Below are 24,458 nucleotides of genomic sequence, written 5' to 3'. Positions count from 1 at the left end.
GACATTCTGTCATTGCAGAAACATTATATATGCATTCAGTACTCGACATCCTTATTAGAATCGCTACATTTTGACTATTAATACGAAACATTGATGCATTAACACGTTGATTATTGATACGAAACATTAATGCCTTAACGTATTGACTATTGAAACGAAACATTATTTACGAAGTATTTCACAAACTTTCAAATCGCTTAGTTTTATTATTAGTTTTTAAAGTATAGTTTGTAATGAATATTTTAAGTTTTATTTAGGATTTGTATTAATTATTAATTTATAATTATAGGATTCACCACTGCAGAAATGATTTTGCTACCAACTTCATGCTTACTAATAATTAGTTTAGAATATTGCATAAAAATATTCAATAAAACTACTTTTATTGCGAATAATTTTGATATTAGTTTGAAAATTTCATTTTTAATCTTTTTGTGGATTATTGTTAACTTATTCGAGACTTACTTATTTACAATATATTCCCAAACTACAGAAGTTACTAAATTTTGAGAAGTTGGTTAGCCTGAAATAAATATAACAATTTTATTCTATATCCTAAATGTATAATTCGATGTGTGTTATACTTTTATATTGAGTGGTGCTTGGTTTCAATAAAGAATTGCTACATTAAGACTTCAGCACACTAGCGATTCAACACCAACAACGCAAAGGATGACACTGCCCGTAAAAAGATGGTCAGAATTATGTCTTTCTCTCTCTTTCTATCTGAGCGTTGTCCCATCAATAAATTGGGCATGATTAAAAGAAATTTATTCAAATAATCTGACCACAACAACAGACCGATGACCATTTCTTTCATAATAATTACAGACCGATGACCATTCCTTTCATAATAATTACAATATCATAATCGTCTTGTAAGCTAGTACAGAAAAGAATATAAAATGCATGATAAAATTATTATTATTATTATTATTATTATTATTATGTGTGAAAAAAACAACAGGCAACGCTAATGTGTCTATGCAAGCACGTTACGCTTATCAGAATATCGAGCAGTCCACTAGAATGGAATGCATTAATCATGACAATAATTATGTTAAATATCGTCTTTAGCGTTAAGCACAATCATGCCCATATGTTGACCCATTTCAACAGTACCGAGCACAACATTAGATCTATGAAGTCAGTAACAGGGCTCCCTTCAGGTAAAGAAAGATAATAATTCTATATCACCTTTTCCTTTTGATAAATAAGACCTAAGTGCAAAACACAAAAGCTCAGTGTGCAAAAGGATGAATAAAAGTGTTTATTAAAAAAAGTTCATCACTGATTTGACAGTGGCTATCTTCTTATTTTCTTTGACAAGACTGTAGATTAGATGCCTCCTAATGAAATCTGGGAGCAGTGTAATGCATTGATCAGGACTGAATTTTGTTCAGGATATTAACGGGTCTAATGATCAACGGATTCTTAACTGTTTATCATAATTCAGATATGTTAAATTAGATTAATTTATAGATTATGCCTGCCTGCTAATTAATATTTATAATAGCATCACACACCACAGCAAGACAAAAAAATAGAGGAAACGTGTTTCAACAAGTAATTGTGTAAAGAAAAATACAATTCCTTTCACAATGCAATATAATCCTTCATTTTCTAATATAAGCCTTGTAACTAATACATATTGGAGACTCAATCAACGGATTACCACTTTACAAAATCAAACCAATTCTTGTTTATGGAATACCTAGGAATTTGCAATATTTTGCTTATTAGAACTAAGCCGACAGGAAATATGAAAATATGTTATTCATCATCTAAATGTAACACATGTCGGTGCCCTCAATGTACAAATATAAGAGAAAGTACTTATTTAGCACGCCAAAACTAAAGTATTTTCTCTACACTGATTGCGTATCAGCACATATTATTTATTTAATAGCCTGTAAAAATGTAAGGTGCAATATGTTGGACATACACTTCAAAAAGTTTCTAAGAGAATGAATACTCATCAATTTCATGTAAGAACAATTGCATGGATTCTCAGTTATCCTCTAAAGTTTCAATACCTTTTAATACAAATAATCACTCTTTAAATGATTTATCAATCAATATTGTGCATTGAGAGTTCAATACACTGATTTACAAGAATGCTGTTGGATTCGTAGATAAGATAATATTTATTCCAATGGCCTTACTACCAATGCACTTTATAAAATTGTATAAAATTTTAATAAAAGAATTGATATGTTTTATGTTCTACACAAATATATTATTGTATAGATGAATGTTTGTGTCTACAATATTATTTCCTTGATTTAGGTTTCATTTGGGACTCATGTCAATTTTTTTATATCCTGTTATACATATACAATTATGACAATTTGTATCATTTATGACGTTATGTCAATAACGTAATTGTTATTTTAAAATATAAAGACATCATACGTTCCCTTCAAAACATTTTGTGCCTCAATAAGCATATAGTAAATGCGAAACTAGTTGCACATATTTATGGACGCTTGTGTTTTCAGTCATATATAGGAATAAATTTTGAGTATGCATCATTTGTATATAGCTCTCCATTTTAAGGATTTATTAGATTTTCCTGATTACTTGTTTGATTATGGGAAGACTGTGTTGGAGAAATAGTCCTCAGCCCGAATAATTACTCACTTGCTACAGGCAAACGTCACGGAGTGCAGTGTTGATGAGATTAATAGAATGTATGCTGGGGTTTGCACCGAGACAGGATATCCCAGTCAAGGGTTGTATTATATGTCTCACCGCTTACCGAGTGGGGAGACATGTAATGTAACCCCGGCAATGGGATTCCCTTGTCTCGGTGAAAAACCCCAACGCAGATTATTTTTCTCACTCAATATTTTCCTTTAAAGTAAAAGGAAATTTTCATTTTACAATGTAATTCACGCACAAATATTTACATGCGGCAGATTAATACAAACATGCTGATGAGGACTGTGACCATTTCATCCGAAGTACATAATTTTTACGCGTGAGCAAAAAGTTACAACATGAAACCTTTGATAGTATTGAGTATTACCACATTTAATACATGGATAATTAACAATAAACAATTAATATTTATTACAAGGAAATATTGCATTTCTATCAGATCCAATTTATAAAAGTTATATTGTAAAATAATGAAACGATACTGGGTACACAGTTCTTTACAGGCCATAATGAAGAGTAACGTGTTGCATGAGTGAACGTGCTTGGATTATATATGGGTAATAATAGATATGTGTCACTATCGTATATAACTCTCCTTTTCATTGGATGAGGTGAAACTGTTTGTGAAATACTGGTGTTGTAATTAATATTGAATGTAAAATAACCCCGTGTATGAAAGACCCCTTAAATAAAGACCCTAGCGGATAACCATCTGTTGTACTTTCAAGTTCACGTTTTCTTGGAAAATTTGTATTTTCTGTGTTGGAAATATGGCAAGTGTTGGTATTAGTAGTGGAAGGATGTATACAGGGAAATTTGCTTCTGGAATAACGTGTAGACGGATAAACGATTCCTTCTGACTGCTAAGTGCATTATTTGTCAAGAATCGGGAGGTGGGTGAACATACTTTTTACGGGGTGCTAAGCGACCTTTTTGAAAACAAATCCTTCTACGAAATGATGTGTGGAGGGGCTCATACCTATTTCAGAAATGCCGATCAGAACCTTGTATCGACACCAGAATCAATCCGCTGGGATGTTCCTGAGGCAAAAATAAACCAACGAGGATCAATACGATCCCGTTTGGGTGTTTTTAACGGTCCGTTTCCAGCACCCATGCCTTAAAGAAAATTTTCATTTCTTAATTACCAAAAGCCGATCAGAGGCTTGTATGTAAGCCTGGTTGACAAGATTCCGGTGGTGTTTCCATGTTATTTTTAGTAAATTTATCGAGGAGGGTATTGCCGCTATCATGGATGGAGACCACATACTTGTTATTGCCAGGTTTGGGTACAATCGTAGAGATAAATATGTAAAACTCAAATATATTACAACTTTTAAAGGTGCCGATTGGGTTAAGGATATATATCGCGTTCATAGTAATATTCAACAAGTCAAAACTACTAATGATAAAAAAGTCTTAAGATCTTAAAACAAACAGTAGAGGAAACTCTTTCAAGAGTACAACAAGAAATGAAAACAAAAAGAGAAGAACTGGAACGTCAATTTCAAAAGTAATAGAGGAAAGGAAAAAGTCAGGTGTAAAACATAAATCTGAAATAACAAAGGAAAAGAAGAAGTTGTATCGTCAAATCAGTCCTAGCAGCGCGCTGGAACCATAACCAAATAAGCATGACGAATCATCTGGAGAGGCAATGGGAAGTGGCCTTGCCACTCGCAATTTACATGGTCGTAAAAAACCCACAACTTCTTTGGTGTTTAAAGATAAACTTTGTCCCAATAACGTCCTTGCCGATGCTGATCGACGAGAAATTTTGATTCGTGTAAGGCGTGCCCGCAATAATATACCCGAAACCATCTATGAAGCAGCTAGTATTTGTCAGCGTTTATTGCTGGTGGCGTTATGGACATTAACGTATGTCTGGCACTTATCGATGAAATTACCGACGATCACTACAGCGATTAATCAATTAGATCGGTGATAACAAAATAACATTAGCATAAACGATGCCAACTTGAACCTGAAATGATCAGGGTGATAAATTCGCTATTAACAGTATATAAAGTTATCTACAGAGATTGGATTGGTTATGCTTTTCAATGTTTATTCAGAAGGATGGCACTAAAAGCGCACTCGATTGCAAAACAATTAGGCATGAAGACCATCAACCTTCATGATAAAGCTATTGACACTGTCGGTGACGCCGCTGGTAAAGCATTCTCTGCGGTCCGAGACAGATTTGCACGATTAGTACAATGAAAACATCAGCAAGTAAAACTAACCATCACCGAAGTGATGGCAGCAAGTGTCATTAAAATAATAAATCAAAACTGTCGATGAACGACTAAAAGTATTAGCTGGCGTGCCATCTCTGACAAAACAACAAGCTGCCGATGTAGATAAAATATAACCGAAAACCTAATAGCGGGTGGTGGCCTTGCCCATCATCGTCGCTGATCGACCACTTATTGATCGGTGTTAGAATATCATTTTAGACAACAGCGAATATAAATAAAAATGTTCAAGCGTGTATCTGATCCTGCTGGTCCGTCTATAATGTTTGCAAAAGATACCGCTTTTCACGCGGAGGAGCGATCTTTTACTTTTCGAAGACCAAAACATCACACTGTAGCTGCCGACGTTGACGTCGAAGATTTATACTTTGTAACTGTAAATTGTAATCTGGCTATCGTAGCATGTAAAACTCAAACTGATACTCACTGGAGATTTTGCTGTGCAATACCGCTGACACATATCTTTGATTGCTGAAAAATGACAAAAGAGTAGAAACAACCGTAGATCCAATAATCGGTTGATTCGTTATGACCGAAAATAGAATTTCCTGATTTGGGAGAACCGAAATCAGCCGATGACTTTGCAACGAAGAAGTGCGTGGACAATAGCATCTCCGCGATCCGCAATGAGGTACGTAGATGTGTCGCAAACACCGGTGATACAAAGCCCGATGAACTCAACATAAACGGAAATGTTGTTGTTTTGAGAGAATCAGCGTCTGCCGCTGACACCGCAACTGACAAATACGTGGACCTGTTGTAGTGATAAGGACCTTGTTAATAACAGTCAGTGATGGATTGTGGTGTTTGGAGTGCTCTGGGAGGGGTAGTACCTCTGGTGGAGGGGGACACCTCTTGCCCCTTCGGGAGTAGCTCGCCCACCTTTAGTCCCCTCAAGGCGCTCAGCTCTTACCTGTGGCTCCAAGCAGCTGTTACATGTGGAGTGGCAACACCACGGGCAACGGCTTCAACTGGCCGGTTAAACCAGGTTGAAAGTAGCCGATAGGCCTCAAACCCTCGGTGGCTTAGGAGCTTGACTATCCTTGCATGCAAAGCCAGCTTTGACAGACTGGCGGACGTGATCAGCTGAGTGATCCTACGGCCAAGAATGCGAATCTGGAAACGATTTGTGGAGAGAGCAGGGCATGGTAATACACTGACGACGTCATGACCATCCAATGCAACCGAAGTAGTCCCCAGCCATGACGAATCATAGTACCACTGAGTTCCAACTATCAAGGCCGAGTGATTGAAGTTGTCTCTGTGCAAAGGCTGTTTCACTTTAATCTCCTTCACACACATGTTATGTTGTGCACCTATCATTTATCCTCATCATCACAATCATCTTTTCTTACCTGCACCTTCCAAAGTTCTACGTTGATGGGCGACTGGCGAAGCAATAGGAGGAGATGACCATTGGGAGTTGTAGTCAGAGACCTGTACGTAGGCGGCCATTGGACAAGTGACTGCTCTGCTCTGTACCCAGGGCAGGAGAACATTTCGGCAGCATCCAGGGCGACTGAGCAGACCTTTTCAGGACAGCACCGCTGAACCTGCATAGGGAGGGGCCTAGAATAGGTGGTTTAAAAAGTAGCATGCCCCTCATAATCTGGTGAACATTCCAAGGCTGGCAAGATCATCCATATCTGCGGTTGAAACTATCACAGAAATAACTTCTTAATGAAATAAGGAAACTCCCTACTCTCATGGACAAAGAGAAAGTATCAAGACCTCACAGGAGAACAGCCCTCGTTGCCAAGGAGCTTTCACGCTACAACATTGACATTACAGCCTTAAGTGAAACCAGGTTCGCAGAGGAGGGTTCTCTGACTGAGCTAGCAAGCAGCTACACCTTCGGCTGGAAAGGAAAAGTCCAAAATGAGGGCAGAATCCACGGAGTCGGCCGGATCCACGGAGTCGACCCAGCCATCAAATCAAGTCTTCTGAAGCAGCTGACGACAAGATCACACTACTGTAGGACTGCGATTATGGTCGATGGAAAGGTGTGCTTGGCAGGTACGGTATCGGCAAGATGAACAACAAGGGCCTACTCTTACCCAGCAAATGCGCAGAATTTGACCTCCTAATCACACACTCAATGTAAATAATGGCGAACAAACACAAGAACATGTGGATGCACCCAAGATCTCGGCAATGGCACTTAATCGACTATGTACGTCCGCTAGCGCGATGCCCAGGATGTCCTCATCACCAAGGCCATGCAAAAAGCGAGATGCTGGACAGACCACAGACTTGTTCGATCTACCCTAAAGCTGCTGATTGCCCCACATCACCCAAGACGTCATAAGCTTGTGCGTACACCTTTAACATTGTCAAACTTCAACAGCCTTCATCCAGCTCAATTTCCAGAAGAGCCTAGATGACAAGCTGTCCATCAACGAACCTATACTTGGAAATGCCTTCGAGCAATGGAACAAGTTCAGGAACATGATAAGAGAAACAGCTATGACGACGCTTGGACTCAAGAAGCGAACCCATCAAGACTGTTTCGACGAGAACAACGGTGCCATTGAAGATCCGCTTCCAAGAAAGAATAAAGATTTCATAGACTTGCAGAAAGACACTAATTCCATCCCCCAAAAGACCTCTTCAAATCCTATCAAGCTGAGGCTGAGAGAGAAATCCGCAAGATGTATGACCAATGGTGGGAAAGTTACGTTGATGAAGTGCAACGCTATGCCGACACTAACAACTCCAAAAAGTTCTACAACGCCATTAAGTCAATCTTCAGCCCTTTAAAGTCTGGCTCTGCCTCTTACTTGCTGAAGATGGCAGTACACTAATAAAGGACAAGACTGGCACTAAGGACAGATGGAAAGAACACTTTAGTCAGCTGCTAAACCTTCCCTCATCGGTCAGCCAATCTGTTATTGACCAAATACCTCAACAGCCAACGCACGACCAATTGAACGTTCTGCCAAAGATACAGGAGTTGAGGACGGCCATTAAACAAAAGAACTGTGGTAGGGCACCTGGAAAGGATGGTATTCCAGCGGAGGTTTACAAGGCTCTCAGTGAACAGAGGCATTTCACGATGTGCTAATCAGCATCTGGACGGAGTAGAGGATGCCAGACGACCACCGCGACGCATCAATAGTGACTCTCTATAAGAATAAAGGCACACGTGCGGACAGCAGTAACTACAGACGCATCTCTTTGCTCTCCATTGCTCGCATCCTTCTCATTATGTTTATTGCGGCAGTGTCAAAAGATAACCTCTCAGTGTCGTTTTCGCCCAGACCGCAGCATCGTTGACATGATCTTCGCGGTGAGACAAATCCAAGAGCAGTGCCATGAGCAGAACATGAATCTGTATGCCGTCCTCGTGGCTTTCAATACAGTCAACAGAGACGCACTGTGGGAAATACTCAAGAAGCTTGATTGTCCTCAGAAGTTTACCAACCTCATCCGGCTCATAAACGATGACATGACTGGATAGATTTTCTAAGACGGTGAATCCTCTGAGAAATTACCCATATCTAACGATGTCAAAAAGGGCTGTGTACTTGCTCCGGTACTCTTCAACCTATTCTTCACACAAGTAATGCTCTATGCCATCTGTGACATTGACCTACATTAGATATCTCCTGGATGGATCAGTGTTTGCTCTCCGTCGCCTAGGTGCAAAAACCGCATGGATCAAAACAGAATCCCAAAACAGATGTACTTTGGCGAGCTAACCCAGGGAAACCAAAACGAAGGTCTCCCTCGCAAGAGGTACATAGACAATCCCAGGACGCACACTAAATGGATAGACCTTCAACCCCACCAGCTTGAGCTCGCTGCCTCAGACAGAAGTCACTGGCGAGCTCTGACCAGAAAAGCCTGTTCTATCTTTGAGGTTGACCACCACCAGCGTCTTGCTGGAACTAGTGAGAAACGTCACAGAGCTGTATAACACCCACACCCATCCACCGGTGTCACATGCCCCACCTGCAACTATATGTGTGCATCGGAATGTGGACTCCGGAGCCACATATGCATCCACCGTCGCACAACTTGTCTTCCTCGGCTCGAGAGACTACTAAGAAGAGAAAGATGGAGAGAGATGGATTAGCTTCGTTCAGATCTGAATAAAATAATCATGTAACCACGTTTGTGAAGTTTTCCAGAAGCATAAGTAGAATCGCTACTGATTTCTTTGGAAATCCAATGGGCGCAGGCGTTTAGCTTGCTAACATTGACGAAAAAAATGAAAACGTTTCAAAATCATGTAATTCATATATCCACCACCCATCATCAACGCGGTATACACGATTGGGTATGGTAAGTAACATGGTCATAGCAAAACATCTTCATCAAACATAACGCTGAGGTCACCGGGATGTACAGGCTCTCTGTGTTTAGTGCAACGCAATTTAGGGAATTTACACATATCCATTGCGTCATTCAGTCGATAGATTTTCTGCAACCGTGTCGTGTTAAATCAAAATACTGAGGAACAATTCGTTCTGGATTCGGAAAAAAAATTAACCTCAGCAAATCATAACCCAGTGACATACTGGTGGTGTCTGGAATTCTTCGCAAAGACACCTCAATTGATTACTTATAGGTAGTACGACAATGAATTCTACAGAAATAATCAGCATGCGCGTGGAAGGCATCGCTGGATAAAATCATTGACGAGATGATGACGAAACAATTTTTTTTTTACCGCAGATGTATCATCGTCATCGACAATGTTGTATACGCAGTGTCCTCGGTGGTCGTTGAAACAACGACGTTAATCGAAGCATTAGCAGCAACGTACGTGATATTGCAAGCGATAGGAATCGGTGTTTCTGTTGTCGACGCTACTGGTATCATTAATATTATCGCGAAGCAACTATCTAAATGTGCGGTTAAGAAATTACATAAATACACACAAGAAATGAACGCGGCGACGCATGCATGTATCAATATATTCTCAATAATGTTAACGGGTTTAAACGACGGTGTAATATCAAACAATGAATATCGATCCCTTCTCGCATCCTGACTGAAACGTCGTTGTGTTGCCGCTAGTAGCACCAGCTAATGTTCGACCACCAGAACCACAACTAGATTTCTATTTAACGAGAACGCATACGCCTGAATCTACTTTAAATTAAATTAATTAAATTAAAATAACTCTGGCATAAACAAACAATTCCGGAACTGCCCAGTTCAATGCGGATAGAATCACCCATGGGAGATTTAAAATGCGGTTTATTTATTGAGGTGATGTAATCTAATGTCATGGCGAAGGAATGTGAAAAGGCACTGCGCAATCTGAGAGTGATATTTGAGCAGTATGTGTTTGAATACATGAATGATGATCTTAACCAAAGTCATTAACAGAATAAAAGATCTGAACGAGGCGATAAACATTAATATACTTTTAAGGACATTGAATAAAATATGATCAATAAAGATGCTGAATACAAAAAGTTATTTGTTGAGCGTTATAACATCGCCGAAGCCCAATTATCCACTTTCAAACTACCCTGGGAGAAGGATCCTTGTAAATTGCTCCAGAATCTCAATGGCATGATTAACGAATATTTCCGAAGATTATTGCCGCATGAAGAAAAACAGGAACCTCGCCGGGTATTCTTAAACGCAACAACGATCCAGATGGTGGTGGTCGTCATATATCATGCGGACCCTTCATGGAGTACCCTTCATGAGGCTGCCGTACCATGGGATCCCTTCATATGGCACCATTCAATGACGCCTTTCTCTTACTGTCTATTTTTTGCTCATTACTCTTGCCGTCTATTTTTACCATGAGGGGTAGATGGATGTTTCCTCTCATAATCGTGGACAAACCTCACGGCGAACTCCACGATGTGAAACGAAATCTTAGACGTTCAGAGCGCCGTCAAGGCCGAAATTCAATCACCTCCCCGCTCTACGGTCAGCAGGATGTTTACTGCACGCCCAGCTTCCAAGGCGAACGTAGTGGGTGAAAAAAGGAACACTCCTTTCGGGTTTCATACGTGAGGAGGAGGAGGGCGAATCATCAATTATCAGTACACCTCCTGTTCACTTTTGAGCCATGCGCGGCCCCAATTATATCAATGTGTTTTCTAGCTACAAAAAATTGTCTGTCGCGTGAACAAAGTTCGCTAAAGAATATATTGTCAGAACTAATACATAACCGGTACCTGCGGTGTTGTTTACAACAAATATATAATATTAACTATTATGTAAGACTAAAAAGAGAGAAAGATAATTTATAATTCCTCAGTGTTGTACTATGAGTAACCACGCATTTACACAATACTAACTGTTTAGAGAGGGACATACATGGAGATAATTTTTAATTCCTTATGGTGTTGTACTATCAGTATCCGCACACATATAACCCAAATCGCACCTGTTGTGTCATGCGTACATGTCTTCTGCTTAAATAGTATAAATATTGACAGACATGCTGTTAATCTGAACGTATGCTGTAACCTTATACATACTGGACATTTACCACCTCTTGATGCTAGACTAAAGAGAGAGAGAGAGAGAGAGAGAGAGAGAGAGAGAGAGAGAGAGAGACTGTGGTCCTGGAAACCGACTTGATATCAGACTTGACTATAAAAAAATCAACCAAAACAAGGCGAATTTCTATTAAGTGCAATTGAACAAGCGTGACATACTCATATGGTCGCGTATTAAAATAAAGATCTTCAACAACGAGATATCACTGATGTCAAGTTCATACACGTTGAAGTCTATAAAAATGTAAATATGAGGGAGTCATTTGCCAACTGATTGATCAGATCGGCTATGACTGGTAAGTTAGCTGTGGGGCCGGGCAATTAATGTTCCGATAATTATAATAATGGAGTTGATTTACTTTAGTCCAAGAGGATCCTGGAAAGATACAACATAGATCAGCAAACTCGCCGATGAAGCAGGTGTCTTGCGTGATACTGCTGCAGATTGATTGTCTCGACAGATAATATGGCACATTTATCTGCCGCGACCTAAAACGATTCAGTATGGACTGCTTGATGTTAGCACCGCAACGAAGTTCATCAGGCAGATATCTTGTTTTTACCACATGACAATATCAATGGCACATCACGTAAACGTCCTTCACGCACATACATATACGCTTTGACGGTCATCGACGTTGCAAGCAGATACATGGAAGCGGAACCGCTATCGACGAAAATAGCAACTGAAGTCGCAGCCACATTTGAATTTACTCACGTGGCGGCCTGCGATGCCACATTTGCTGTTGGTTGATCCTGGAAAAGCATTTCTTGGCGCAGAATCATCGTTGATGAATCAACAACATAACGTTAAAATCAGACGTAGACTCACCGCAATACATCGTAATCAGGCAAGTGTTGAACGATTTAATCGAACAATTGCTGAGCGATTGTTTTGGCATCAGTACGACCAGGAACTGCTGCGTACGGACAGATCTCATGAATGGTTGGTGAGACTACCTTACGTGATAGCCGCGTTAAACAAACAAAGTCACGCGTGGAATTGATATGAAACCAGTCGATGCAATCGCAAAGAAACAGATCCCGGTTAAGTGACGCGGCGATTCGCCGGTGAGGGCAGTGATGGGTGGCAATGTGACATTCAGGTATTTATATGAACCTGGTGAACTTGAAGGAGGTAAAAAAAGAGCAACTGATCCTATCTGAAGAGTAACCACACATACAATTTCTGACAGCTCCTTATTTTAGATTTTTCCTTGAATAATTACATGTAATTCCTAAAAAATACACAATTATCACCAGGCTGAATACGCTAACAGGTCATGGCACTAACACCCATATTTGGGTGACACATAAGGCATGTCAGTGTGACATTTTTGCGTGTGTAGCCGAGACTACTATCGATTCCGTCTATTGTAAATTGTCGTGAGTCATTTGAAAAATATTGTCACAACCTTATTTTGTTACAGCAAGCACAGTGATTATTTTGTCGTTGTTTCAGTGTCATGATAAATTCAACATCAGGGTCAAACTCGCGTTATTTGTTTTCGTCATCACGCTGATAGCTAATTTTGTCTTTATTGTGCCGCGAACTATTGGCACGTCGGGTACATCCTGAGGTTGACTATAAACCATCTTGGAATTGTCGCAAACAGTTCTTCGCAGCTGAGATATTTTTGTAACTCTCAATACTGCCAAATTAACTAAATCTGGCCATTCGACACGATCATCGAAAATCCAAATATTGGTATATGAGATTGTTAGCCCCTGCTGAGAATAAACTGTTATTGCACAACTAGAGTCCAGCATAACGGTTGTACTATAGCCTGCTCAACAACCTCAACTGGAACATAAATGTTATCATTAAGAACATTTTTTACTGGGTCGCCGTTCCACGGATCTAAACTTGTAGATTCCTTCGACGGGTATCCGCTGTACGATAACTTTGTAGAACTGCCATCGTGGGAAAACTTTTTTTATGAAGCTCGAATAGTCTACGTTGAAGTTAATCGCAAACTATTTTGCTTGATGCAACTATTAGATCATTAAAGCGCCATAAGTTCAAGAAAAGAATAATCGCGTTTTCTGGAATTACACTGCGCATTATCTCACATTGAATCCTGTCAGAATGAAGTAATGCCTTTAGCACTCTCAGTGATACATCGCTGGATTGATGATCAATCAACATGTCATAGTAAATGTGATCATACTCGCTTAACTGTTCGTGGTGGCAATTCTAGTGTAAACGGAGGAGATTGTCCTTGATCCCCGCATATGGTAATCGCCGTTGAGTTCGTCGGCAGCCAAACGAGAAACATATTTAACTTGTCTTTGGACACAGTACATATTTCGTCCCAAATGATGATTTTAGGAATACGTTTATCACCCATTCGCTCAGGAGTCCACGCATCCACTGAAAGAAGCCGTGGTCAGCGCAGGATTCAACACCCCTCTGTTTCATCTACTCGGCAAGACGGTGGGCTATCGTTGTCAATACCATATCGGAATTTCAAAATAATTGTAATGCATGCCTTGTTTTGCTAGAACCACCAGGACTATTAAGACAAACTATTTTATGTCGTTTAAATGGAATCATTCACTGATGGTGTCGTTGACGGTTGTGATAATTTATTGTTGCACAAATACACACCAGGAGGTTTATAATCTGCAAAATCAGAATAATAAAGTATTCCTTCATTTTTTATTCTCCAATGATCCCGTGGAGCAGAATCGGTGTTGTTGGTGTGTAACATTTTTGAAAGATCTATGTTTGATTTACTTATATAAAATCAGCCCGTGGCGACTCTAACAGCGTCATTTGGAAATCGGTTGATCTTTGATAACAAGTTTTTTTTGTGATGCAAATGCAGATGCAAGAATCACCGTCCTAGTAGCGCGGGGCTCCGAATGGCCGAGTGGTCTAAAGCGCTCTTCGTTACGGATCACTGCCATCTCACCTCTGTCTGCGTGGGTTCGAGGCTAGGATTCGGCCAATGTGTGTATGTGAGAAAGCTTACCAGTAGCTTCTCGTAGGTCGGCGGTTCTTTCTGGGGTTTTCCCAGGTTCTTCCTTCACCATTAATACTGGCCGCCATGCATAGCCTATCGTGTGCTGAAAAATGGCGTTAAACCCCACAACAACAACAACCGTCCTAGTAGATGACGATGGTGTCCATAGTGGTTCTATTTGGTAAGTTTGCACACTCCCTGGATGATAATACACCTTATACCGTGGTAAAATCTAGTAGTTTTCCTCGGCGGAAATTTTATTACACTTGCTGTCAACGTATGAATGTTGAGGTCAACTACTACTATAGGGGCGCCTTTTGTTTTATAGTTGCCAGAAATATTCAAAACATCGGTTATTACTTTTACTACTATCGGAAACTTTATTGGCTTTTCTAACGCAGCGACGTCTTCTATTTAAGTTCCATTCGCTATAATACTTTAGAGCCGTTCGTTTGTTTTTTCGATTTGTTATTCTGTTAATCCATTTCCTCGTCGGGCATTCATAAAATGTTCTGTGACCCGTTCAGCCACACAATTTAAGAAATCGGTTCGCATCGGTTGAAGAGCATTAATATCAGGCCCGTTTAGTGGATAAAGAACGTAAACAACAGTAGTTACAGGATATGTTCACTCACAGTATAGCCTGTTAATTCCAGTCACCATTCCCAGTGAAGAATTTTATCTGCAACGGTGATATATAGGCGACGTGCTAGTGGTAATCTATGTTGGACCAATCCCACCGTTGTGTTCAACAATAAATTTAATTCTAAATAAATACTTTTTACCACCCATTAGACGATCAATAATCATCTGCGCTCTTTGGTCATTCCTTGTAACATCAATGAAAATACCGTCGTGATCTATCCGGAACGTTGACCAAACGTAATCTGCACCGTCGCGCCTAAATTCCTCCTTAGCCATTCTGTTATATTCGTGCAATTGTAAATCAAATGGTGGGCGTATTTTCTCATCGGTTACTCTGTCAAAATCAAACCTTGTAGTGGTCGTAGCCGCCACTGGCTTAACCATTGTTAATTTTGCAAACTCGTCTCTAATAGTTTCTAACGATTTGATCTGATTTCGCAAATATTTTTGGGCAATGTTTGCCTTAGGCAGGGCTAGTCTGACAGCGGAGAGATTTATAATACTATTATTGCAATTGTTTTGCTACAGTCCACTTATCCATTTTTTATTTAAGGCAATTAATTTCTCGAATTGAACATTATCCCGGAATATAACATAATAATGTCCAGAGCAAAAAAGTAGTTGTAAGTAGCTTATGATGGGGTAAACAACGCGTTGTGGAAAATCTTGTTGAGATGAGTATTGTGAATATCATTTAGCAAGTGTCTGCGGAGGCCAAAACCATGCGTAAAATGCGGGATGGGTGGGGGGGGGGGGGTGAATCACACTAATATGACGCTAAAGGATATCTCAGAAGATTTTCTATTGAGAGAATCCATGATTAGAAACCAATCGTGTATATGTTTTTTAGCAATATGAAATTATTAAATTAGAAAAAAGATACTATAAGATTAAACAAGTAAGCACATAATGTATTATATCTATTTACCCCGAACTACAACACCGGAACATTGCTGTAGTTATACTGCCCTGCTAAAAATAACATGGAGACACCACTGAATCTTGCCAACCAGGCTTACATACAAGGCTTGGATCGGCTTTGGTAATTAAGAAATCAACATTTTCTTTAAAGTCTTGATGATAGAAACGGACCCTTAAATACACCCCAACGGGGTCGGATTAACACTAGTTGTTTTTTGTTTTACCTCAGGGACATCTCCAAAGATAGATTTTGGGATCGATACAAGGCTCTGCTCGGCATTTCTGATACAGGTATGAGCCCATCCACACCCCATTTTGTACAAGGCTTGATTTAAAAAATGGTCGTTTCGCCCCTCCATAAAACGTATGTTCATACCCCTAGTGCTTGTCATTAGATTGCAGGTATATGTTTGATTCAACTAGGGTACGATATGGATGTTTTCTTCACTTGTCTGTAGTTGTTGAGAGAGAGAGTTGAGATTTTTGTGGTCAGTGTTGTGCATAGCCTGTGTTTTTGGAATATTCTTTACTGTTCGTTTCTGAGTCATATATTTTCTCACGCTCGAGTTTGCAATGCGTTTAGAAGCCAAATAGGGCAAATTGACATTCATAGTCATTTTTTTTCTTCATTAGTGAGTTAAGCTTTCAGGCCCCAACTGGTGCCTGTAAAACATTTCTCATTCGGCTCAGGTGCATGCATCTGAGTTAAAAGAGCGAAGTAAAATGGATGATCAGGGTCACAAAAAATCACTTGGACGTTTGTTCATAAAATATTTTTAGATAGATATAATTATTTTTAAAAAAATTTCTTTTTGTAAATTATTTGCTTCTTATCTCCAAAAAATATTTTGGTAAATTTCCCAAATTGTCGTTTTGATCGGATAACAACTCCACCAGACCAAGCAGAAGACAACAATGGTTGCGTCCTTTGACAAAGTAGTCCCTTGCGCGTGGACACCATGACTGAGACGACTGGTCTGAGATAACCAGATTGAGATAGGAAAAATAATGTTAGCAAAACAGGTAGATTTCTCTGTATTAGTTTTACTGAGTTTAGGTCAGAGTCGCATAAACGTCAATGGAGCCCAGCAGTCCCTACTAAAATCTAATTGTGTGGATTGATTGTGCGTCACCATGTGAAATATTTGTGATAGGGACCGACACATTCTATTATGGAATAAATGAGAAAATCTCTCTGTCTCTCTATCTGTGTCTCTCTTTCTGTCTCTGTCTCTGTCTGTCTCTCTCTCTGTCTCTCTGTCTGTCTCTGTCTCTCTCTCTCTCTCTATGAGATTTCGACTCTAGATGACCTTCTGAAAATTGGCTTGAATCCTGGTTGTGTTTACGGCTTTGGCTCTTCACTGCAGTTCAGCATTCAATTTAAAGGTAATGTTTTGTGTTTTCATATCTTCCACCATTTGTAGGTGATGTATCTATAATGAAGTAAATTACTGAACAAGGGATTATATTTGCATACGTGACGGAGCTAATGCTGAAAATGAATGACAAAAAACAAACATCTTGAATTTAACTGTGACAGATACTGCTATGAATTTGAATTGCAATCAAACTTTCTGATGAGCTACATTATTTACATTAACCTGTGATGGAAATGAAACATGTGCCACACACTCACCAGTATTTGCATGAACTGCCTTGATTGGAGACGCCCCAGACACAGTGTCTCCTACCGCAGTAGGATCCCTAGAGAGATCAGTCATTTCCGAGGGATGAGGCGTACCACAGGTTCAAGTAGAATGAATGAGCCAGTCAACTTCCGGCCCGATCGAGTTGTTTTTTTTTTTAATTCACCACTAGGCATCACAATTCTGAAAATTAAGATAAATAATAACATTATTATGAACCCATTTTACAACTCGAAAATGAACTGTGTATGTTACAGTAAGCACATAGTGATCCACAGATCATTGTTATCTTTCAGTCGAGTAAGCTGGAGTGTTTGAATATTTGATCCTGTGAATGCCACCGATGTTTCAGCGGTACTGCTATAAAAAAAAAAAAAAAAAAAACAAAGGACGAAAACAAAGCGTATAAGGCATATTATCATTAGAAAACTAATTGTCTCGCATACTCTACAACAGCATTACTCATTTTTAAGAAAGTCAAAATTAAATCAGATCTATTGAAATGCTATTATATTTTAAAAACATATGGTCAGATAATTTGACTGCTTTGGGTGGGGAGAGAGGGTGCATGAGGACAAATCTGTACGTGAACTTGCATAACACGGATATATATGTTTATTAACTTGTTTCTCCACTGATCTATTGGAATACATTCATCCAGTTCAATGCAAACATTAGAGATAGAACATGTTTCTTCGTATCTAAATACAGAAGTGAAATCATTTTGTGTTTGTCATGTCACTGGGATTCCATCGGGGTATTGTATTCTTGTTACACATATTGTCATCAAAGGTACTACTTGGGGCCCCGAGTGGCCGAGTGTCTAAAGCGCTCTCCGTTACGGATCACTGCAATCTCACCTCTGTCTGCGTGGGTTCGAGTCTCGGATTCGGCTGATGTGGGTATGTGAGAAAGCTTGCCAGTAGCTTCTCGTGGGTCGGTGGTTCTTTCCGGGGTTTTCCCGGGTTCTTCCTCCACCAATAATACTGGCCGCCATGCATAGCCTATCGTGTGCTGAAAAATGGCGTTAAACCCTACAATAACAATAACATAACAAAGGTACTACTTTGTGATTGACCGATCGGTTAACAAGCACAGATAACTCAAAATATAGTATACTCATAGCTATTTCGCTGCATAACTGGCGCAGCGTGTCAACAAACTGAAAGACCCTCATTATGATATACAAGAGTGTCCACATGCTGGTGACAGCTGTCAGGGAAAACCAATTGACATCAAATTGGTTAACTTATTCGTTATTCCCGATTTAATAAGGAATAAGTAACCAGATACCGAGTCAATACGAAATAGTTACTTATTCTCGATTAAATCATTTCTACATAATTTGGCTACTTATTCTTCATTCACATTAAGTTGGCTATTCATTCCTTATTACCACTTATTGTCGATTGAAAGCTCTTCAGGGCATTCATTGCTGTTCTTCTAACGCAACTGGCGAAATACGAGTGTTCTTTCGTACCAGTTATATGAAGCTGAATACAGACATATTACGGACTACAAATAGGAAGAGATTAGGATATTATTAGATATAAATGTTTAGTAATTTGAAATATGATTAATTAATTGTGTTAGGTGTTTGGGTAGTGTCTTTTGACGCGTGCCATGAAATATTTGTATTCTGCTTCGAAAAGCTTACTAATGACTAGTGCAAAAATTTCCCCCCACCCCCACCCCATACAAGTGTGACATTGGAAATTTCTCTTGTGTGGTCATAATGTGCTTAGAGGATAATTATTTGGAGTATTTACAAGTTTAAGACACCTTCAGCTGTCGTCGACTGTTGCCATTAATTCCTTGGAGAAGGGGAAACAAGCATAAAGGTACTGGGTATGAAATCACGCATAATGTGGACAAATTCTGTCAATGTCTTGAAGGAACTAAACCGCCATCGAAATGATTTTTATTTCAACGTTTCTTGGACACTTTCTAGTCCGGAGTCTGTTCCAACAATAGCCAAAGTAAACAAAACAAAAATCCTTCGAGCAGATTTCGAGAAACTGGACGCAACATAAAGTCCTGGGGGGGGGGGAGGGGGCTAGTACAATACATGCCGTAAGAAGATTATATCTAACATATACTGTAGGGCCAATACGTCCCCACATTAAAGAGATTTGACATAGATCGTTCTTTGACATTTTATCTCTAGGGAACTGAGTCCACCCAGAATGGAAGTATTGACGAATTTCGTCTAGACGAATCAGAGAAATAAGGGCACCCAGATGGTACCTTGTATGAAAAAAAACAACAACACACAATGTGGATAGATTATATCAATAATTTTGTTGCAATTGACATTTTATCTCTAGGAGATAGAGTCGACCCACGAAGGAAGTTCTGATGTCTTTTGTCTGGAGACATCAGCAACATAAGGTGCATCCTATGGGCACCGGGTATGTAAATCACGCAACATATCGATAGATTGTATCAATAATTTATACTAATTCAATCCCTACTTACAACTTTTTGATATCAACACCGTTTGAAAGTCTATAACCAGAGACCAGTTCCAACAGTAACAAAAGGTCAAAGACAATTCGTCAAGCCGATTCCGAGAAATTTGCCGTACAAATGTATAAAGTTGGGCCATTACATTGCTTCTTTAATGTGTTTTGACATGGACCGTTCTCTAGGGAATAATGTCGACCCATCGTTTTAGTTCTGATGAAGTTTGTCCAGAGGAATCAGAGAAATAAAGGGCACCCTATAGGTACCGGTTATGAAAATACCGCAAGATGTGGATAGATTCTATCAATGCTGTATTTTGTACCGATTGCATCCCTACTTACAGGATATTGACTTCATCGCATCTTGGACTGTAGATAAGGATCTGTTACAACAGTAGGAAAAGTTTAAAGAAAATACGTTGAGCCGATTACGAGAAACTCGCGCAACATAAAGGGGATCGGGTTCAACATAAGCAGAAAGGACATGGACCCTTTAACGTTTTATGTTTAGGGAATAGAGTCGACACACGAGGGATATTCTGACGAATTTTGTCGAGAGGAATCAGTGAAACAAGGGCTAGCCTGTGATTACCGGATATGAAAGACACGCATTTGAATAGACTGTATCAATATTTTGTACTAAGTGAACCCCTACTTAGAGGATCCTGATTTCATCGCCTCTAAGAGAGTATCTATTTAGTAATTTGATCTAACAGCAGGAAAAGTTTAGAGAAAAGGTGTCAAGCCGATTTTGAGAAATTCTCAACTAGCTAAAAGAGAACACTTGCTGTAAGATTATGTTTTACGTATACAGTTGGGTATTACGTACCCTGTTTAAAAATAATTGGCATGGACCATTCTTTGACATTTTATCTCTAGGGGATAGAGTGCACCAACGAAGGAAGTTCTGACGATGATATAAGGGGCGCTCTTAGGGTACCATATATGAAAAACACGCACATGTTAATAGATTGTATCAATTTTTTGTACTAAGTGAACCCCTACTTAGAGGATTTTAAATTCAATGCTTCTCAGAAAGTATCTATTTAAGGATCCGATCGAACAACAGGAGGAGTTTCAAGAATATTCGTCGAGTCGATTTCCAAACATTTGCGGGTAGATAAAATGGGAATCGGGTACAACATGTCGTAACAAGATTACATCTTACGTTTACAGTTGGACTATTATGTCCACTCTTTAAATAGTTTTCACACCGACCTTTCTTTGACATTTTATCTCTAGGGGACATAGTCGACCCACGAAGGAAGTCCTGATGAATTTCGTCCAGAGGAAACAGCGAACTAAGTGGCACCCTTTGTGTCCCGGGTATGCTAAACACACTTTGCATCTATAGCATCAATATTTTGTACCAACTGAACCCATACTTAGAGGAGTTTGATTAATCGGCTCTTGGAAACAATCTAGTCAGGGTTCTGTTCCAAAGGTAGGAAAGGTTTGAATATAAATCGTCAAGACGATTTCGGAAAAATCACGGCTAGATAAAGAGGGTCGGGTACAACACATTACATGAAGGAAATATTGATGAATTTCGTCGAGAGGTATTGATGAATTTCGTCGAGAGGAATCAGCGAGATAAGTGGCATCCTATGGGTACCGGACATGAAAATCATACACAGTGATGTAATTATCGTTTGTACTGATCGAACCCATACTTAGAGGAATGTGATTTCAACGCCTCTTGGACAGTGTCTAGACAGGGACCTACTCCAACTATAGGAAATGTTTGAAAGAGTTCATCGTACAGATTTTGAGAAATAATGGGCGCAGGGTATGTTAGATGCAATCAAGTCCATAAGGAGATTACCTCTTTAGCCCATAAGTGAACATATGTGAGACAGATCAACACTTAAATGATTTTTACAAGGATCGTTAATTGATAGTTTAGACGTAGTGATACATTTATCTTCCAAAGGAAATAACGATGATCTCCGTTGAAAGCAATCGGAGAAGTAGAAGGGTCTTTATCAATAGCAGCGGCACAAAAGCCGCTATAGTCTTTGGACAGAATGTAGGCAAACACTGCTATGCGGAAACTTTATCTTAGAGAATTTTGATTTCAATCCCTGTTTTACAGTTCGGAGTTAGGGATCAGTTCAAACAGTAGACAAAGCTAATACAAATATTCGTCAATCTGATCTCGAGATATCTGACGCTAAATATATGGGTGGTGGGAATACAAAGGATTACAAAGGCCGTACATGTATTAAAGCTTATATATATATATATATATATATATATATATATATATATATATATATATATATATATATATATATATATATATAGAGAGAGAGAGAGAGAGAGAGAGAGAGAGAGAGAGAGAGAGAATTATCAATATCTACCAGACAGAACGAAAAGTGCTATCCCTGGATTCTATAGGAGAATGCTTGATAATTGTAGGCAGAATTAATATTTAATACAAATAATACAATCATACAGTTCAGATAATTTTTAATTCGTACTCTACGGAGATTCGAACCCAGGTACGCGGGTAAACGGCACCCATCGTCTTGCCTGCACACACCAGACCATATTCCATCAGGACTAAGCACACATCAAAAACATAATGATGCAGACACACTCGCATGACGACCTAGTAATTAATTCTCATCTATCTACACAGTCATTCCGAATTTCTATGAAAGAAATCAAGGTGGATAGGATTATGTATAGTGTAAAGTGTCTGGTGTATATTTCTAATTCTCTATAATTAATACTATATACTTTGATTTCTTTCATAGGAATCCGGAATGACAGCGGCAAACCGGTGGATGTCCTGCTCGGCCAGAAAACGCCGCCGCGAAATATAAGTTGATCGCCAAGACATTGCCGCAAAGACGTACGTCGACGACAAAGACACGATCAGAAAACAATACCTCAACAGAATGATTGAGAGGTTAGTCACAACAGTCAACAACATGCGTCGACTAACATGTCGCCTTTAATATTAACGTGGCCGGCAACAAGGGCGACGATATCATTGTCGAATCTTGTATATGGCCACAAACAAGATCGTAACTTGAGCGAACTCTCACGTACCGCAAAACACCGTTCGAAAGGCTTATGTCGACAATATTAAACGACGCTTTAACTTCTTAGTCTTCTTTGTGACAGATAATATGCTTACGCTGACGAAAATATTATATTCCCTTTCATCTCCTCCAGGAGGAACCGTCTTTTGGAGAGAGCAGAGGGCCTTATAAATAAATAAATAAATAAATAAATAAATAAATACATACATACATACATACATATATATATATATATATATATATATATATATATATATATATATATATATATATATATATATATATATATATATATATATATATATATATATATATATATATACACTACATGCGAGTGTTTGAGGCTGAACCTGGGGTGTATCCTTGTTCTATCAATGCATATAGGATCCTGGATTTTCGAACTAGCAACGAATTAAGCATTTCAGCTATGTGCCGTGACAGCGTAAACGACATTGGTTGCACCATGCTGCTCGTCCCAAATATATGCCACGCGCTGGTTAAAGGTAAATGAAAACGGTTTTATTTTACATAATTCGGCTATTAATTCTCCAACCCGTGTAACACCTATTATATAAAGTCAAGTAAAATGTGGAAAAAAACACGCAAGAGCTCACGGTTTCCTTGCTTATGGAAATACGGCCTAGGTACTTTGAACACGCCCAAACAAATACCGATCGAAGAGCCTCAATACAATGGGCGCAAAGAAGGATTGTCGATATCACAGTAGAACTCATCATATACCTATGTGTGTAAACAAACTTCGTGTCACCCATTATACAGCTTTTGCACCAAAGAAGCACCGGGAATGCCAATTGTGTAGTTCACAGATAATGCCGCCGGTGTCGGTGGAACTATAACGCCAAACTCGCCGGTTTTGTTTTCAGATGAGACTCAAGCAAGCGTTTGTCGGTTTTGCCCCAAACAACAACGGCGACACTTTCACTGTCACGGGAGTAGACTTCTACTTAGTAAACCTCGATCTGGAACACGTTGATAGGCCGTTGGTGGTATATTTTATTCACAGCGGAGAGTTCATGTTCACCGTAGGGGCCATCCGTGGCTAGGGCCTCAAAGTCTACGTACAGGGTTCAGGCGCCATAGTTACTTTAATTCTTTGGACCTTCAACAATTTAAACTTGCATCACTGAAACGTATGGCCGAGGGGCATCTAGCAAAAGAGGTGCCGATATCAGCAAGATATATAAGCTATTGCGAAAGGGTACATTCCCCTATCAGGCTGCAAAGTGATGAGGCCACGGTCCAGATCAACATAGAGCAGTGGGGCCACCGAGACCACCCGAAGCCTATTCGCTCACATCTGGGGTTAATCGCTCATTCTCTGCAGCAAAATGTGTTTAATAGGA

General features: G+C 39.4%; 1 protein-coding gene across 3 annotated transcripts in view; it reads right to left on the bottom strand.

Annotated features, from left to right (window-relative positions):
• Positions 1–24,458, bottom strand: part of LOC149789241 (uncharacterized) — a 121,859-nt gene that overhangs the window by 79,255 nt on the left and 18,146 nt on the right. For all 3 annotated transcript variants that reach the window (XM_089975411.1, XM_089975412.1, XM_089975413.1), the window contains exon 2: positions 17,567–17,759. In XM_089975411.1, the coding sequence (XP_089831537.1) occupies positions 17,567–17,651 (85 nt within the window). In that variant the 5' untranslated portion in view covers positions 17,652–17,759. The remainder of the gene's footprint in view (positions 1–17,566; positions 17,760–24,458) is intronic.

The sequence above is a fragment of the Sinohyriopsis cumingii genome, chromosome 11, assembly GCF_028554795.1.
Source record: "Sinohyriopsis cumingii isolate HCF-2022 chromosome 11, ASM2855479v2, whole genome shotgun sequence".
In the NCBI taxonomy this organism is placed as follows: Eukaryota; Metazoa; Mollusca; class Bivalvia; order Unionida; family Unionidae; genus Sinohyriopsis; species Sinohyriopsis cumingii.
Note: the sequence above shows the minus strand (reverse complement) of the source record. Positions and strands in the feature narration are given on the sequence as shown.